Raw genomic sequence first — 20,213 nt, 5'->3', positions numbered from 1 at the left:
AATTAGGGGTTAATCAACACAGCTTAAATAAAGTTTTTTGTCCATATGTGGGACCAATATGTGTTTTTTTTTACATTCAGTTTGCTGAATATATCATTGAGATAAGCGCGAGGGTATGACATATGTGAGATATGACACTATCAGATGTGATATGTTTTTTTTAATTTTGTATGACTCTACATTATTTTAGATATGTTTTCTTAGAAATTGTAGTCTGTGTGAAAAATAAAGACAAGTCAGCCTTAAACTGTATGTCTAAAAAAAAATAGAAAAGAGGAAGAATAAGAATCCTTCTCAGGTTTTGTAATTCTATTTATGGCCTCTAATTGAAGGGAGCTTGTCCTATTTATTTGCACAGTGTCAACCAGCCCACCGAACAGAAAGTGAGAAAAATGAAGCTTTTCATATTTATCTGTGTTGCTGCTTATGGGGCAAAACCAAACCACCAGTGGAGAAAATTTTAGGGGAACAGCAGCAACACAGCAAAACATATATCTTACTATGGGATTCCTTGGCAAAGGCTGAGCACTGCTTAGGCTACATGTAAACATAATTTGATTTTGTCTAGCCCTGCCGATACAAGTTGGATTGGAAAATAGATATACCATGACCTTTCACAATATACTGTACTTTGGTCAACAGAACAATTTAGATAATTTTTTTAACAATCACTATTTTTGTCCGCTCATTGGGTGTGATTTATTAAAGCTCTCCAGAACTGGAGAAGATTACCTATTGTGGGAGAATCTGGGGGATCCAGGAAACCTGGAACAGATTTCTTGAAAAATTACATTATTTGACAAATGCTTTCAATCCTGAACCCAATCCATTCTAGGTTTGCTGGTTCAACCAGGTTCTCCCGTGATCTTCACTATGTTCTCTAGTCTTGAAGAGCTTTAATAAATCAGCCCTGTTGCATGCTCAATACCCAATTCCAAAGTTGAGAACGATCTTCAATATTTTTGGTATATATATATATATATATATATATATATATATATATATATATATTTATTTACAACCCCACTTTTTGGTGCCAGTTTTTTGCTATATTAAGAACAATCTCTGTTTTTTTGTTTTTACACATGTATAGCTAAATATCTAATTATATGCTAAGATGACATACGTCATATGAACAAGATCTAGAATAAATATTTTGAGTATAACTAAACTTGCAACCTAAACCGGCATTGGACCAAGAAGATGTGGGGCAATGTTAGGATATGTAGTAAGTGCTACTTGCCATTTTTTTTATAAACAGTGGATGTTTGCTCAAGAAAAAAATAAGTCTGAGGTTAAGCTTCAAAAATTGAAGGGATCACTATGGAGGATTTTGGATATTTCTATAGGATCCTTTTTGTTTTAAACATATGTCCATTTGATGTAGCTGATTCTATTATGCTGTTCACATCAATAACAACTTTTGTTAATGATTATCTGTCATTAATCATTCATGATCATGTTAGACATTCTGTTTGTTAATTACCTTTTCATTTTATCTATTACTTAGGAATTGTTTTCATAAGGAAAAAAACTATTAAAAGTGTGTTTAATCTCTATCAGATAACAAAACGTATTTTTCTGTCTGCGGCAAGCCTATGGTTACAGTTTGACTTTATGCTTTGGAAAGACCAGTACTGGTTGGACAGAGGGTGAACAGCAATCCTTAACATTATATAAGTACATAAACAACACATTTAATAAACATGTATACAACATGTATACAGAGCTATTGTAGACCAACTTGCCTAATTATTGGACGTTGCCTGAATGTGTTGAACGCATTGCACTAAGGATATTTAATTATTTCCAAAGTGTCTTGGTCAGAATAGCTGGGGGATTTATTTGGTTCATTCAAGCATGTTGCTAGAGCTGGTTTTCCATTAAACATTTCTCTCTGCATCTTAAAGCATTGCTGACAGTCATTTACATAGCAAATTGTTGCTTTACCATTAAATCATGCAAAAACATTTACCCAAGAGAGCTATCTTTAAAGGGCAGTTTTTTAGCTGCACTAAGTACAATAGAAAACAAATTATTATTTTCATATTTTTATTTTACATTTCTTTTTTTGGGGTATTGATCTCTTGTCCCATCATATATATGTATGTGAATAACAACAACAATCATTCAAATTATTATTTTTAATTAGTAGGGATATGTCAATAAGTATGGATCACTATTATAATTTTTAGATTAAAGGACATGTAAGTTGTCACAACCTTACAGGAACAATAGCTGATTTATCTGGAGTATATATAGAAAGCTGCACATTTGGGACATGATTTTAAATGCTAAACATACATTCTGAATAGTTTTTTTGTAGCATGCACCTCTAAGCAAACATACATTTCACTTTGAAGGTCTAATAAATCTTTAGGTTGTTTTAGCACAGGTGTCATCTTGCTTTAAGGCACATTGCATTGAAGCAGCCCATTAGGTACCTTGATAAAACTGCCAGTCAAAATAAATGGCACCACAGTGCACTACAGTCCACGTGAACATATGCTGTAATCAGCATATATGCAGAGCATGCTTGCCAATCAGACCACATAATTACCCCTGGAAAGGTGCCCTCCAGGACGTTTCATGATTGTGTCCTCAGAAGACCCTAACTTCGCTATTGGCTCCATGGTTGACCTCTGATAATAGGGTATAACTCTTGTTCCTGCACACAGAGCCAATCCCTACGCTACACTGCTTATGTGCCGTAACATTGTAGCGCTAAAACAAAAAGCCACCAGGAGCCAGGGCTTTATTTTTATTTTTTTATTTTGGGGGGGGGACATTGCAGGTCTCTTTTGTTAAATATCTACCTGCTGGTGACTTTTTGTTTTTTTGAGTTAATATCCACTTTAGGGACTAACTTTAAGCTTCAGTGTATAAAAGAGTTAACATTTTCCCACTGGGGTCTGTAATACCATGAAGTAGAAGTTCCCTCAATTACTGACCTTGCCCTGTCTCTCCTATCTTTGTGATAACCATACAAGAATGAGGGGTGCTGGTTTATTGTCTGTGTTTTGTGTATATAAATTTTCCATCCCTTTCTCTTCTAAAATCATTTGCAGGTAGGACTTTATTGGGAGTGATAGTGAAAAAGTGTGTATAGACTGTGAAAGAACTCAGGTTCACATTTATGCAGCAACAATAGTGTTCTGTTTTAGATTTTGATCTGTAGATATACTGTGCTGCAGTATATTGCACCACAAATAAATTGGAAAGGTGCACTGGGGTTCTATTAAAAATGTGCAACTGTTACTTGCATTATTGTGTTTTGAGGGAATAAGTGCAGTGCCCTACCACCTATCTGTTAATATGAACCTGGGCTGAAATATTTGGTTTTTGGTTGAAAATTGTTTTCAATGAATGTAAAAAAATTGTTTTGGAAGTCAATTAAGCTAAGTAATTGAAAAATTATTTAAATTCACAAGAAGAAAATAGAAATGGCTGATCAGGGTATTATTAACTATCAGTCATGACATGTCATGGATAGAAAGTTTTTTTTACCATTTCAATTTAATTTAATAAAGTCCAACTCAACTCTCTTGTATGACAGTCTAAAGAAGTCTCAAATCCATTAATCATATGATCCATATGCCCAGACACTGCAGATCTTAGTAGGAGGGTCCCAGCAATAGAGGCAATGCTGTCCATTCAATATTTGGAAGGCAGAACTGGAAGTGGCTGTTTGCTGAATGACGTTCCACAGGTTTGTGAATTGTCAGTGACAAGTCTGTAGTGCAGATGCAGTAATATTTATGAACTACAGCAAATATTCAACTTTAGTTATAGGATTTTTAGAGCCTCATAGGATAATTTTCCACGTATTCAATTATCTGAACTAGCGAAATAGTAATTTATCAGCCCCCCTACATGTCTTGAGTACATGTTGAGTGCAACCACATATTTAGAGGTTGCCAGACACATAATATATGGACTGACACTGGTGATTAGCTGACCACTTACCTGGAAGGTTTTGCAATTTTATTTACAATGGTGGGGTGAATGCAGCAAAAGAAGTTGCATGTAGGGATTGAGGCTCCATGGCCTATCTAGACATGCTGCATTGTTCACACTTTTTATTTAATAAGTAGATTCCACAGAATGGTGTTCATTGAAAACAGAAACTGAACAAAATATTCCACAGCTGGCCTTTCACTGGCATTAATGTACTTTTCATTTCATCCGTAACCACCTTCCCTAAGGCTCTTTCCCATCTTCCATACTGTGAGATCCATGAGACAGAGAACAGCCTTCCTGATCTTAAACTGACATTTGAACTGCTCTTTCCAATCTATTTGAGTCCTCTAATGTAAATGAAACAATGGAATTATAATGTTTTTTGGATTTCAGAAATTGAATAAAATAAACCTGATTAAATAAAATCTCAAGCCTGGGCAATCCAAACTAAGCATAACCTAAATCTGCATGAACACAGTGCTGATATTTGAATTTTCAAGCGTCAATATACAGTAATTATAGAAAGCTGTTGTCAATCTCAGAAAATGTGGCTTTGCCTGGGCAGAAATGATGCTATTAGGCAGGGGAAATGATTTCCTCAGTTTCCTTTTCTCAAATTGTCAGACTTCAGCAATATAACTGTATGGCTAAGTTCAGACTGGCAGTGAAATTGCATCTAGCCCCCCTCAGCTCATTGAGAATAAATGGCATCAATGAGCGATTCAGTACCGCCTGTTGTAAATTGTGCAAATGGACTTTAAGGATCATTGTAGTGGTGCAAGTGGCCTAGCTGGGGGCTGCACAAAACAAAACCTGGTTCAGCGTATGAATTCTGGAACTTTGTAAGACCTAACCATGGAATTGAATGCTCCTGGCATCTAAAAACACTGCATCAGTACACACAAACTTACTACAGTGGGTGACACACAACCTAAAAAACAGTGATCCTGGACTACCATATCTGGACCATGGGACACAACTCTTCTCAAGACTCTTGTCCCTTGTTTTGTAACATCTACCTTCATATATTAACAAGATCAGAATGCTGTGACATTCAGCACCATTCTTTCCAAGGTCCAATATGGTCTAATCAGGTCCTGTGGAAGGGACTTATCTTTCCTTAACCCATCTGCTCCACTATTTGTAGCCTTAAGAGTTACACTCAATGGAATCCTACCTTTATTTTCATGCTTCATAGGCTTCAATTTGCACACATAAAACCCCTACTCACGATGGGGCTTCTTAGCAATATAGAAGAAGGTGCAAATCACTGTTGTAGAAACAACCATTACTGCTTGGTGTTTGATTCCCACAAACAAGCTATAAACCGCTCAGTGGCAGTGCTAATGGAACCCACTAAGGCAGTAATTTCGACCTGCCATTTACAAATATATATTCCACAACAACCAATCAGTATGCCTCAATAGAACATAGGCTTTACTGCAAATGTGTGTTGCATCATCTCTAGGGAGCAAGAGAACTGAAGAAGCCTTGTAGGCTCTGTACTAATCAAATATATTGAAACATAATAGGATTTAACCAGACTAGAATCTTGTGTGCTTTCCAAGGAAAAATGTAATAATTCAGCAGTAGCCTTACTGTATGGCCTACGTAGGGCCCGTCTTCGCTGCATAATCTAAGCAAAGGGGCTCCTATTTGCATAAACGCCCAACTGATTTGTCATTTGCTAATTATGTGCTACAGTGATTTGGAAAAAAGGACGGTGATAGGGTAGATAACAAAGCCCCTGGCCAAATGTTAATACACTGCTACTATGCAGCAGTCTGTGAAATCCCTTCCACTAGTACACTGAGAAGAAAGGCCAGTATTTATCATATAGAATCAAAGAATGAATATGCACATTGTAGAGTATAGTGATTCAAAGCCTTCATTTCAGTAACACTATGGCGCTTTTTTTTTTATAAAGGTTGGATGAATCTAGACACAATGGGCCTGATTTATTAAAGCTCTTCAGTGCTGGAGAGGATACTCTTTCATAAGTTAAGCTGGTTGATCCAGTAAACCTGAAATAAATCTGGTCCTGGATTCAAAACATTTGCTAGCAATTAGCAAATTACTTTTAAGAAATCCATTCCAGGCTTGCTGGATCACCCAGCTTCACTTATGAAAGTGTATCCTCTCCAGCCTTGAAGAGTTTTAATAAATTAGGCCCAGTAGCTTACATTCTCTGCACATTCATCTTCAGATTTCCAGGTGTGGGGTGTGCGTAATGTTATTGTGCAGCAGATGAATGAAGTATTTGTTGCTTTATAATAATCAGTAATGTTATAGAAATCAAAAACAAAGATTTTTGTTTTAGCTATTTGCAATCTTTTTCAAGAACTCCTTTTTATATACATAAATTATTTTGTAACACCCACAGGGACTAAGTAGTACAACAAATGTCAAAAGAAACTGCAGCCCACTGAATAAACACTGAGCTGTATAACATAATACAACACATATGTATGAAGACAAACATATATACCAAAGCAAATCCTTTGCACATGTTTTCTTAGTAGTCATAATAATACAGGACTTTCTGTATTTATTGAGTGGTATATGGGAGAGAGAAATCAAGCTTCATAGTGAAGCTCAATAATCAATGAAAACTATTTAAAGAAGTATATGGTGAAAGATGAAGAAGCATATATCCCCATCTAATTTTCTATTGTCATAAGAAAGAGAATTCGTAAAACAAAAGCAAAAGGAAAGCTCACTTGACTCTGGAAACCTAAAATTTAAGCACACTGACTAAAGTGTGATGTGAAAAAGAAATTCCTAAACTTTACAACACCTCCAGCAAACAGAAGGATGAACCAGCACAGCTTAAAACCCAGGTGTCCCATACCACTGAGATTCTAGTTTTTACCCTGCTTTTTGGATACTTCTACAGATTGATAAATTATAAAGGCAGAAAAAGATTCCCGCTTTTGGCTCTGGAGAAAAAGTAATCCCCAACCCTGCTTACCATGTATCAAAGAGGGCTTATGATGGTTTCCTAATCAAAAGTTGACAATTTTTTGACAGTGTACATCTGGTTGGGCTTGATGTGTCACACAGTATCTCAAAAGAAGTTTAAGGGCAGAAAAAAAATTGGAGGTAAAGAAGCTATAAAGTGTGAAAGCTGAAGGGTCCATCAGAAATCAAAGCCATAAGGACCATCCATTCAACATAAGATCATTGGGGTAATCAACAAGATTGGTGGAGAAAATGTTTAGCCCTGAGCAGAAGACCAAAACAGAGGACACCAAAGTAAGGATGATCTAAACTAGGAGAGAAAAGAGAGTTGTCCAAAAGAAAAACGTGTGGGGAGGGTAACATTTTTAGTGGTAATGTCTCCTGACAGACCAAACTCATAGGAATTCCTTTTATCCCTTTATCCAATCTTGATGATAACACAGTGAGCTTGGTTGACAATATACCTAATATTTATCCTGAATAGTAATGTCACAATGTTTAGTGCATTGCCATTGGGTATTGCATTGAGCTATCTACTGTCTCTTTGTACTTACTTGGTAACTATCTTGGGTTTTCTAGTGCAAACATTTGCAAACTCAGAACATCAGAGATCAGAGCAATGGCTAAAGTACACACCTATTAGGTAAGTAGATTTGTATGCTAGGTATATATTCCCTTGACTTTCCAATAAATGTCAATGGCTCTTTGACTTATGAGAAGTAGCTTGCAAGCAGATGCTATGTCACTTGGTTGTAATGTATTCACTTTGGCTAAACTGTCTTACAGCAGGGATTTTTTACTGACAGCGGAGAAGATGAGAGCAGGGAAGATGGTAAAACAATGTTAAATGTAAAAATTTTATTTTAAAAGTCATTTTCAAAATCTCTAAATCTGACACCTTTACTTAAATATTACCTGCTCATCCTGCCATTACCCTGTTACACTAAGACTCTAAGCAGCCATTTATAAACACAGCATGCAGTTATGCTGCACAATGGATCATGCAGCTATCACTGGAATGCATTTAGACAGGATTTGCAAAAACACTTCATATAATCAGAAAGCTGTATGGTATTTACCCAATAAAGAGCTGGAAAAGTACTTAGAAACAATAACATTTGTAAAAAGTTATTTTTTCTCATTATTCAAAACAGATGAATCAACCAAAGTATTCTATTTTAGGCCCCCTTGAGTAAAGCTTCAATATAAAAACAAAAAATATTAAGGTTTTGTTGGAGGAATTTATGCGTCAACGAATTTGTTTTGCTATCTAATAATAATGTTGAGTTTGCTTTAGAAATAAAACAATTATTTTCCCCAGGGCCATTGCACTTTTTTTAATAACATTATTCTTTCATTACAAACAAGCCATGCAAAAAGCACTACATGAGGTTGGGCCATTGAGAACAATCGTCAACCTACCCAGAGTATTCAGCAAGGAAAAGGATCAGGACATTAATGTCTATTTCTGGACTTTCTTTCTATGGTAGTAAACAAGCCTAGCTAGTAAAGAGTGTGCCGGCCCTGTCAGGCTAGGCATTGCTTCATTTTCCATTACTTGCTGCAGGGTTGGAATGGATGATACTTATTTCTTAAAGTACTTAACCTTAAAGCTTTAAACTAAACAGACATGAGCTGATCCAAGTCTCTTAAGTATGATCAGTAGTGTCACCTGTTATAATGAAGTGATGTTAGGAGGGGGTTCGCCTACACACCACATCAGAACTGACAGTTCGGGCAGCCCCCTCAGCATTTGGTTCTTGAAATGAAAATTGCAATGACAAATCACTCAATGTGACTTTCTGTACTATGGCAACCCAGGGTGAAATAGAAAGAGAGCTGGATATAATGACCAAGTAGCATGAGACATCGCTGTAATACGGCTTTATCATCAATGTTGATGGCATAATAAAGAATTGCTCTTAAATATTTTATGTCAGGTAGACAATTTTAGAGGTGGATCTGCTAATTCAAGGATATTGGACTGAATATACTGCGAATGACATTGGCAATGTATTTCTTTGTAGTTGCAGTAAGAGATTTTTTAGATGAAAAAAAAATTCCATCAAACTTTTCCTGTAACTGTTCACATTATTAGAGAATCTATTATTTTTTATGCTATTTCTGTTAAAACTTTCAATTTATAAAACACCTGCAGGGTCGTACGATGATGGTAATCTTTATATTTGTGCACTGCACTTCGCTTTGCTTTGGATGCTAAAGCAAGAAAACTGCAATTGAAATGAATGGGCATTATCTTTGTGGGACACCAAAAACTCCATAGTAATCTTCTGGCTTGTAGTTAATGGCCATAAAACCTTTTGTAAATGACCCCTTTTTTCATGGTGAATTAAACAGGGAGCTTGCGTTTTTCTTCACCTTGCAGGACGGTACAAGAGGAAATGGGAACTGAACTGAGTAGGAAATTTACATTATTTCTCTGGGCTCCCATTAATAGAACAATGTGCTGTCAGTCTAAAGCAGAATTTTTCAACCAAGGTTACCTACAGAGGTTCCCATGGGTTTCATCAACAATAAACTAGAATTGTGCATAGAGACAATAGGTCTGGTTTATTAAAGCTCACCAAGACTGCAGAGGATATACTTTCATCAGTGAAGCTGGGGGATTCAGCAAACCTGGAATGGATCTGGTCCAAGATTCAAAACATTTGCTAACAAATAGCAAAATAATTTTAAGAAAGCCATTAGAGGATCACCCAGCTTCACAGATGAAAGTGTATCTTCTCCAGCCTTTGAGAGCTTTATTAAATCAGGCCCAAAACCTCAATCCATCCCCACCTGCATTCATTTTTTTAAAAATCATTCTACCCCATCCCACCCAAACCTCAGGAATGGATTCAAAATGGGAATCGGAGGATACTCTTCCCTGTGCACATTTCTAAAGAGAACTGTAGTTTAATACCTTTTGCTACCGAAGTGCTGGTGTAGCACTGTCATTTGTATACCCTTTCTCTCCTTGGCCAAGCACTGTCTCCTTATAGAATACAATGCATTCTGTGATTGGTCAGGAGAGAAGGTGCATTACTGAATGGGAGCTACAACTCTCATTGTTGGAGTGTTGAAAGTATAGCAGAGCTGAATTGTTTGCCTGTACTAATTTACGGATGTTTCTAGTACTCCGAAAACCGAAGCACACCAATGGAGACATCAGGAGGGACATAAAAGGATGAAATGATTTTTTATATTAAAACTATTCTTAGATTTTCTTTTAACTGGTGGAGGACAATATACACATTTTAGTGATTTTAAAGTCAAAACAAAATGTCTTTAGTTTTCTTATTGAATGGGAAAAGAACAGAGCATCTGTTGGGTTTTTTGCTGCTGTCTCGGTCTTCTGCTTTCTCCCACTGTCTTGGAAACAAGGGAAATCTGACATTAGTTTCTTTATTAATCTCTAAAAAAACATGTTTGGGCTGGACATAAAGTGACATTAACATAGTCAATCATTCTCAATAGGATCCCTTGTCAATATTTTTTCAGTTATTGTTATCTGACTATACCCTAGACCAGTGATTTTCAACCACTGTTCCGTGGCACACTAGTGTGCCGTGAGAGATCTTCAGGTGTACTGTGGGAAATTATCCAATTACCATTGTCGAGTGCCTGTGCTGTAGTGACTGGCAGAGTAATGTAATACTCTTCCATGTCAGTGGGTGGCAGTAGGTAGCTCAAGCGCCTTGTTTATTTTTAGAGGCGAGAATTAGCTACAAAGTGTAATTTTGTAACACTTTTGATTTGTGGTGTGCCGCAGGATTTTTTTAATGTAAAAAATGTGCCGTGGCTCAAAAATGGTTGAAAAACACTGCCCTAGACCATAATGTCCCTCTCCAGCCATATGCTTGTGTTACATTGCATCATTCATTCCTTACAACAAGGTACCGTAGCAGTAAATAAATGAGTAACTGGCAGATGTTGAAAGCTGTATCTAATAGATATAGTTAGTAAAGCATCCATTTATAGCTCAGGTTCTCACCAGTCTTTTGTGTCTTCTATATACAATGCATTCTAAAAAAGTACATCATCACCCACACTCCATTACAGTTCATGCTTTAATCTTCCACCTGGCAATATAGATTACATATGTTCTGCATTTGCATTTTGCAAAATAGCACTGGGCAAACTTGACGTGACTGTTTTGACTCAAAGGTCTGTGCGTATTTGTTAAGCATGGTGTGATTGTACAATTTTTGTTTCCAGACATTAAGTTACTGAGCAGTGAGGTCTGTTAACATATGCATGAAGGCAACTGCTGCAGGGCCTAGCAACCTGTGATTCTGTGTAGCAGCAATGGAAATGCTATGTGGAGCACACACTGCTCCAGATCTGCCTTTCATGCTATAAAAAACATTTATAACACACTTGAATACAAGTAACCAAACATAATGTGCATTGACATAATAATCAATGTACACTTAAATATATCCCCTGTTAATATTAATATTGTATTCATTAAAGTGTATGTAAACTCAAAATGTACTTGTAAGTCAGTATATCTGGCATTGTGTAATTAAATTTGGCATACTGGCTTACTGTACTGCACCTGGGAGAGTTAACAACTGGTAAGTGGTAGGCTTTTTCGGGAATTTGCAGGCAGTTGCAAAAACCCAGCAAAATGGTTCCTTTTTTCAGCATTGGCAAATGGCACCAATTCAAGTCTATAAAGGTGGTTGGAGGGGGCTGCAAACTGCACCTTGATGTTATACGTAGTATCCAAAATACATGCAAGAATGTCAACACCCTCTACTGCCTCTCAAATAAAGGCTAAACAATGGTGAAACAGCTCAAACTCTCATGCAAAAACTGTTAGGGATGAATTTAACTCAACTAGCTATCATACATTGGAGAACTTGGAATGGATGTCAAACTGAACAGCAAGTCATAGAGCTGTCATCGTGTAACTGATGTTGCTAAATTTGGTCTTGGCTGCTGTTATTTAAAGAAACACTGATCACAAAGGTGTTAGAAAATCATTTTGGCTAACTTGTACCAAAGTTTTTTTGCTGGAGATCTACCCAGTGACAGCACAGTGTATGTGGCCATATATTACGTGCACAGTATTTTATTAGATCAGACATTAGATTTAAATAAAACATCCAATCTATTCAAATTAGGGCATTTTTGGTTGATATGTGATGGGACATTGATCAGGGATGCTTGTTCTTATATGTTAGTTTGACATTCAGTCAAACAAACATTAACTAATGTTACCTTCCATTTTCTATACCAGCACAGCTCTGCAGGTTATTATTTTATACAGTCAGGGTGCTCTTTTTGGCTAATAGTCATTAGGGAGCACTCCCGGCAATGTATGTGGTTGTAGATAGTTGTAAGGTGGTAATGCCATCACCTAGTTCATGTCTGCCCTTCACCACTACCTAGCAATTTTGTTGCAGCATTGCCAGCCTGCTGTCCTCCTTCGGTTCAACATTGGGTTGCATATCTGATATCTTGATAGTTCATCTTCCAGCTATACGGTAGCAGTCTGGCAATGCTGTGAATTGCAAGGTATGGAGTTGTCAGGCTACAACAGGATTTGCCACAGATTAACAATTTTGCAACTGTGACATAGGTTAGGACACACTATAACACACCCAGGGGAGCTTAAATTTGTCACCCTTATTCACCTGTTTTAAATCTTCTTGTAAGACTGCAAACAAAGTTGTTGCAGTGCAATACCATACATGCCTTGAAACGAGTTGCAGTAAGGCAGACCATTAATTTTGAATGTGCAACTTCACAACATAGGTTTTATTGGACCATTTTATTAACCCCGCACATAGATAGCTCACATTTGTGCTCTGTGGTGTACTAAAACACACATGTATTGTTGTGCATTGCTTAGATGCTTTGAGTTGATATTCAATGACACTTTTTTTTGCATTCATACCTCACTGCAAAAACAACACTGTGTAAAGTCTTGCAAGTACTGCTGGTGCAGCACACTTACTATGTGACAACCCTTTTCTTCTGTAGGAATGTGCTTGCTTTCCATGTGATAGGGTAGCGTGCTGTGTCAAGGCTGATATGGTGCCTATTGTAGCTCATTTGCCTGGAAAACAGACTTGTGCTACTTTTTGGAGTGCACAGTATCACAACCCAATGGAGTGCATTGCCATATGAAGCAGTACATTGCACTGGAAAAGGTTCTTGGAGGTGCTGTTAAGTAGCACTGCATTGCTACTTTGCATGATATGTTCATAAGTGTTATCACATGCATTCCTGCAATATATAAAAGGGAATTGGACCGTATGGTTTGTCCCAACCTCTGACACTCCCATCTTTGTTTCATTCCAATGTTGATAGACTATTGTTTGATTCAAGCTAGCTTTGCCATACTATTCAATAGGAATGCAAAACCAACCTGGTGCTGGTCAAATGCAGATCAGAGGTAAACTGCAGAATATATGCACCTGTTATTAATTTTTAAATAAGCTCAGATGCTTGTCAAACTGATCTGTTAACTCATGCCCTTGGATAGCTGTATCTACAGGCAAATGTAGAGAATAATTTTGAAAAGTGACCTTGCCACTATAGAAAATAAAGAAAGACATATCTGCAATATAAGGCATTGCATGGTCACCTTTGCTGCTTCCCACCAAACTCCAATGCTAAGAAATCTTCTGCTAAAGGATGTGAATTTTTTGGGTGCCCTGCAGCTCTCACTCTGACCTCCACATTAAGACTTTAGGGGGATCAAGGAGAGCATCACTCTTTCCCTTCATCAGAAGATTTCTCAAGATCAAAGCAGCATTGGGTGACATGGATAGACAAACATATACAGTCTAATTTTCCAAGTATTTTTTGTATGTACTTTGTCTATACCAACAGGGTAACTTTAGGAAAGGCACATGCAATTTATATTCTAAACTCTATCAATACATCATACAGTTATCAGAATACACTTTTTGTGATTGTGGTCCTTTAAATAACTACATGGGTAGTGAAATTGCAATAGTTTTTTGTAAACTGTAAAGTAGATGAAAAACAAAATAATTAGAGAATGTACCAGAGGCTAAAATGATGAACATTGTGATGAAGTTCACAAATATGAATTAGTCTAAAACATTTCTGCATTAAATTAGATGCAAATTACAGGCTGCATCCAGCGTTACCATATTTTTATTGCTTCAGAGCTGCATAAAGCATAGAACATTAAAATTATTTTTTTTACTGTTCTGGACTTTATATTATGATTCATTATGTATCATGCAATGTAGAATATACATGTGTTTATACAGAGCTGCTGAAGTGTTTAAATTTTAGGTTAAGTGTTAGATAAACAGACAAAATATTACAAAATAGTTCAGTCCAACACAATATGTATGTTTAAACCATCCTTTCTCAAGGTTTTTAACATGGGAAACCACTGAAATAACTTTCACGTCTTAAGAGAACCCCTGATTTAATTACTATATCCACAGCAGCACATTAGTGTGGTGGAAAAGTGGGAAGAATTTCACCCTTACAGATAGCCGAAAAGGTAATTGTTGTCACTTATACTAATATAACTTATATATATAACCGGAGAGGCACAAGTTGCTCATGAACCCCCTCTCATGCAACCTCTGAAGGACCATGCGAGGTAAAAAAAAATCAAGCCAATAAAATGGTTTGTATTTTTGTCTATGTATTTTTGAGATTTATACAGATCTGCTACACAGCACAGTCAGGGGCAGGCATCTCTAATGGCCATTTAATCCTTTTTTGTATATGTTTTTTTTAGCTTATTTAGGTAATTATGAGTCTTTTATTTCTTCCATTGTTTCAGAATTCCATTATGAAAGGAGCCAAGCAGTAAATTTAAAAGGTGCAGGATGAAAAGATGGCGCAGGCACGGCTTGTACCACCAGGACCCGACAGCTTCCGCTATTTTACCAGGGAATCCCTTGACGCTATCGAGAAACGCATTGCAGAGGAGAAAGCAAAGAAACCCAAACAAGAGCACCAAAATGACGACGACGAAAATGGACCCAAGCCAAGCAGTGACTTGGAAGCTGGCAAAAGCCTGCCATTTATATATGGCGATATACCGCCTGGAATGGTGTCAGAGCCACTGGAGGACCTAGACCCATATTATATGAATCAGAAAGTAAGTTCTGCCTAAACATTACTAGTACAGTTACTTGACATTAGGATTCACTTCCAAGGTAAATCATTAAGATTGTGTCTTTTATTGCAATGAAATAACATGAAAATGTGTAATTTTATCTACTGAAATTGAGAACTCCCAAAAAGATCCTGCCATGTCCTGATTAAATGTAACACTGGTACATACAAAAACACTGTTTTCCTCCATGGGCCAAAAATGTATTACTCTTAAGATTTAGAGGCAGAAATTAAATATCTTTATTCAGGCTGCCCTCTACTTTTAGTGCCTTGACCCCATACTAGTTGTGAATGAAAGAGCTTAGGTTATATGCTGGAGAACTGCTCCATAACATTAATTATTATCCAGTATTTATATTACACAGCGCTTTACAAAGTCCATAGTTATGTCACTAGCTGTCCCTCAAAGGGGCTCACAATCTAATGTCCCTACCATCGTCATATGTCATTACCAGAGTCTAAAGTAATTTTGGGGGAAGCCAATTAACGTAACAGCATTTTTTTGCAATGTGGGAGGAAACTGGAGTACCCAGAGGAAACCCACGCAAACGGGAGAACCTGTAGTCCTGGCTGAGATTCGAACCTAGGACCCAGCACTGCAAAGGCCAGAATGCTAACCTGTAAGCCTTGCAGATTGGAAAATGCTTTCCTACACACAATGGTGTAGGTAATTCTGTCATTGTTCAGAGGGGGAAATAATGCAATGGGATTTATGAAACAAAATCTTGTTCTGGTGGAAGTGTCTCTTTAAAGACCAACTATATCCAAAACCTAACATAGCACATTTTTAAAGCAGTTAAAAACTCTAACCACACATGCTGCAGTTTGTTTTTACAATTCACAGAAAATATCTTAGCTGTGCCAATAACCCATAGTATGGAGGCTTACCAATCCAAGTCAAATAGTTGGGCATAACCTTCAGTACATAATATCTGGTAAATCTAAGAAAATTGTATAGCCAGTTTGTAAAGTGAGTGGCCAATTTAAGAACTCCTTCTTACCAGACTGAAAATGATTGAATATTGAAAATCGAATATGCATGAATGCACAATGGCACGTGTTTTTGAAATTGATATGCATTATTTTTTTTATTATTAATTATTAAAAAAACAAGAAATGTGTATACTTGTTCTTATAGGCATAGTGACTTATAGGAATTTTAGAACGTATAGGATCACCTGAATAGCCAAAAGACTGGGTTTTTTTTTACAAACGCGGTCAGCATTGGCAGCTTCCATATTTTCTTTTACTGCAGTTTGGTTAGAATTTGTCTTGAACAAATGAGTTTAAGGAAGGAACAGCAGATTTTACCTTTGCTCTGTATATGTTTGTATATGTATGTATTTTACAATAGTATTTTTATAAAAGGAGTCACCTTGTTGTAAAAAAAAAATGTTTAGAGGAAAGGGACCATGTCCTTACATTGCAGCAGCTGACCATACTCTGTGTATTAAGTGTATTCTGATATTCCAAAAACACTAAAAGGAAACAACTCCATTGTTAAAACCAGGCGCATCTGTGTTAGGGGAGTACAAGATATAAATGTACAGTATGTATCGTGTGTCCTTTATTTTATTCAGTAAGATATTATGCCAGTTCCTAAAGTAGAACTACACTAAACTAATAAAAAGCTTCAACTAGGCAGTTTCATTATTGCAGAGGGGAATGGCGATTAGGTGCAACAGCCAATAGCAAGCAATCAAAATCCATCTTGGTATTTGTGATTGGTTATTTTGGGTTACTTTATGCATTAGCTCATGAAAATACAAACACTTTATTGAATGAGGAGTGGTGCGTATAGTCACAGACACAGAATCATCCACTGTCATAATTTGTGTTCATATATTTGTGCACTGTGCCAGAATCCCTTAGTGTCATTCCAAGTTCACATCTGAAATGTAAATTTGGCTGGTGTGGCAGACTTTTCTCAAATATTTAAAGGACTGAGTTGGAGTTACTTTAAAACTATTCTGTGCAGGATAAATCGTTGTCCTCTATAAACAAATCATGCTCCAAAAGAAGATCAATAAAATTGTTAGGTAAGTGGGCAGTAACGCGTATAGTGCTTTCTTAAAGAGTGGCAAAATAATCTTTACTATCCAATATGTTTCTAGTTGTGTTGGAACCTTAGATATTTCTGTGTGCTATGTTTCTACCTACCACCCACAATGCACAGTAGAGGCAGTGGAAGGGACCACAGCATGCATAAGGGAACTCAAACGGAAGTGTGTTAGAAGAGGAATTACTGGAACCCACTATAGCTCTGGCTGGGAGCAATACATTACTTACTACATTATAAAGGATTTTAACTATGGCCTCCCATTAAAAAAAATATGTGTTGCTGCACTTTTTATGCAGGCATTTTTAGTTATAGTTTTCCCACAAACAATGTTGCCCCTGCCAGTGCAATACATATATTACAGCTTCTTGAGATGTTGTGGCTCCTGAATTTAAAGCAGCCTTATCACTTTCATGTAAATTGTGTGTTGAACTACAGTGTCATAAAAAGATAAGATAAAATGTGGCTACCATCATTGTCACTGATTATTCCTTAAATTGTAGCTTGGTTTTCAGTACATGGCTTCACCAAGTCCCAACTGCTTTCTGGATTAACATTATCATCATACAAAGAGAGAAATAGAAAAGGCAAAAAGGCCTACTCGTTTTTCTATTTCTCTTGTATCATTATATTAGGCATGGCAATATTCCAACATTAAACATTTTTTACTACCTTTAATATGAAAAATAACCTCTCCTGACTATCTTAATTTTAACATTAACATCATTAACAGCCTCTATTGCTGGAGTTAGGAAAAGTACAACATTTTTGGTGTCTTTATGAGGTTTTTACATCAAATAATTTCTTGTTTGGTACTTCAAACTGTTATATATGAGCCATTGGTTATACGTCAAAGATTACCTGTATTTATAACTTTGTTTAATATAAAGCAACACCAAGCACACTATATGTTATAAATGTTTGTTATTGTATTGTTACTTTTAATGTTCTCTTGTTTCTTTCTTGCAGACTTTTATAGTATTGAATAGAGGGAAGGCAATCTTCCGCTTCAGTGCCACGTCTGCCTTGTATATTTTAACCCCCTTCAACCCTGTTAGAAAAATAGCTATTAAGGTTTTGGTACATTCATATCCTTTAACAAAACCAATAATACATGGTGGAATTCTGCTTTTTTTCTCAACAAATGTTTGATATAAAACTGCTTGATAATCTATAAAATGCATTACCTCCAGTATTACATAGGAAAGGACTGTTTTTTAAAGAAAAAAATGAAAACTGCTGACCATATAAAAATGCTAATTTGTTTGATTGTCTCTGACTATAGCCATTTTGGAGTCAATGGTTCACAGAAAGTAGGCCAATGACTAAGGTCAGGGCTATTTATCTAAATACTGGTTCTAAGTCAGTGGCTAAGAGTATTAAAGCTGGAGAGAACCACTATGGCAGCCTTTAGGTATCTGCCTTGAAATGCTTCCTTTAAATACCTTATTCCGTATAGGGTTCCCCCAGGATTCTGTTTGCATGCACATGCATGATATGCACCTAAAAGCTCCTATTGTATTTTAAGGATTATCTCCTTTACACAATTTTGTGCACACATCGCTGCCTCACTAGAAGACCAGTTTTCAAAGTTTGCAAATTTGGGGCTGGATGTGTTTCCACCCCACCTTCTGACTACTTACTGTTCATCACCCTACAGCAGGGGTGTCAAACTCTGGCCCACAGGCCAAATCTGGCCCCCAAGGTCCTTTTTTTTGTCCCCCCAAAGAATTCTAAAACTAACCTACATCTGGCCCGCCCGCCCGCGTTACCACCTCACATCATCATTTTCAATACATGCAATACATAGACATTATTCCTGTACACCCATCATGTGACACAAAGCCTAGGCAATAATCACATGGTGCCTGACTACCAGGGGCATTGTGTTTGTTTTAATCCGTTAGAGACTGCATAGTGTAATAATTTGTGTCAGACAAACTTGTGATGTGAGAGGATGAATAACACACAGCCTGCATAGATAGATGGAAATTAGGCTTTTCAACCCTAAAGTGTGTGTAGAAGTTTTTTTTTGTTAGTTATGGATGAAGTAGTAAACTTCCTCAATTTTTTCAATAAATTTAAAGTTTAGCCCCCAACTTGGTCTAAGTTTTTAATTTCAGCTCTCTGTGTATTGGAGTTTGACACCCCTGCTCTACAGGGAAGGTTCTGTCTGTACTGTCTTATTCAGGAAGTCTACAAAAACAAAAGTAACCCTATCCTATAGGCTTAGAGCATCTAACATGTCACCTTGACATCAGTGCAGCTCTATGTGATGGGGTAATGCTACTGGAATGCCCATTTCCTGCCAAATGTCTGGAATTCAGGAAATATAGTAAAATATTTATGGCTTGTTCAAACCATATTTCATATCGCAATATGCATTATAAGATTGTTTATTAGAAAACATGATAGCACACTATAGATTTGCATTAACCTTCAGTACAGTGTACATCGGTACATAAATGTGTATTAATGTTATGTTGCCTTGTCCAGAGAAGAAAAAGGTGAAAAAACTATTATGTTCATGAATTGAGGTGCACTAACAGTCCTTTTGCAATATTGGGTTGCCTAACACAGTGTACCTCAATGCACAAAAGATGAATAAAATCAACAGTGTGATTGGGATGGGGGTGCATTCTCGTTCTGTATGCAGATCCTAACATGGCTTTAGCAACTGCTAAAACGGCGATTCCAACATGCAGATATTTCATGTCCATGGCTAGCTTTGGTATTGGGGCCCAAAGATATATACTTCCTATTAATTTTGATTTCCAACATATGCAACAGTAATTCTGAATCATCTACAAGTGTGGATTTGATTCACTCTATAACTTTACATTCTACCTGGAAGGAAAGAGTCATAGCCCTATGAAGTGACAATTCTGCTCTCCATATAAGAAAGATTTACAAGCTGCGGCACACATCATGCCAAGAATCTGACACAGCTGGTTATATAAACACTGACATATTCCATTGTGATGATACTTAGCCTTTTTGCAGTAATTTATTATAATGCAGTATGAATTGAAAGAGGAGATAGATTTCTTTTTCTTTGTGATGTTTGAATCCATCACCCTTCATAAGGGATGTATCACCCTCTGGG

The 20,213-nt window shown here is 36.8% G+C and overlaps 1 protein-coding gene across 1 annotated transcript in view; it reads left to right on the top strand.

The window, feature by feature from the left end:
• LOC140335562 (sodium channel protein type 2 subunit alpha-like) overlaps positions 1 to 20,213 on the top strand; it is a 142,326-nt gene that overhangs the window by 39,404 nt on the left and 82,709 nt on the right. The window contains exons 2-3 of the mRNA XM_072418283.1: positions 14,711 to 15,031; positions 18,077 to 18,195. Of these exons, the coding sequence (XP_072274384.1) occupies positions 14,765 to 15,031; positions 18,077 to 18,195 (386 nt within the window). The 5' untranslated portion in view covers positions 14,711 to 14,764. The remainder of the gene's footprint in view (positions 1 to 14,710; positions 15,032 to 18,076; positions 18,196 to 20,213) is intronic.

This window comes from Pyxicephalus adspersus, chromosome 7 (assembly GCF_032062135.1).
Source record: "Pyxicephalus adspersus chromosome 7, UCB_Pads_2.0, whole genome shotgun sequence".
Lineage (NCBI taxonomy): Eukaryota > Metazoa > Chordata > Amphibia > Anura > Pyxicephalidae > Pyxicephalus > Pyxicephalus adspersus.
This window is presented reverse-complemented; position numbering and strand designations above follow the sequence as displayed.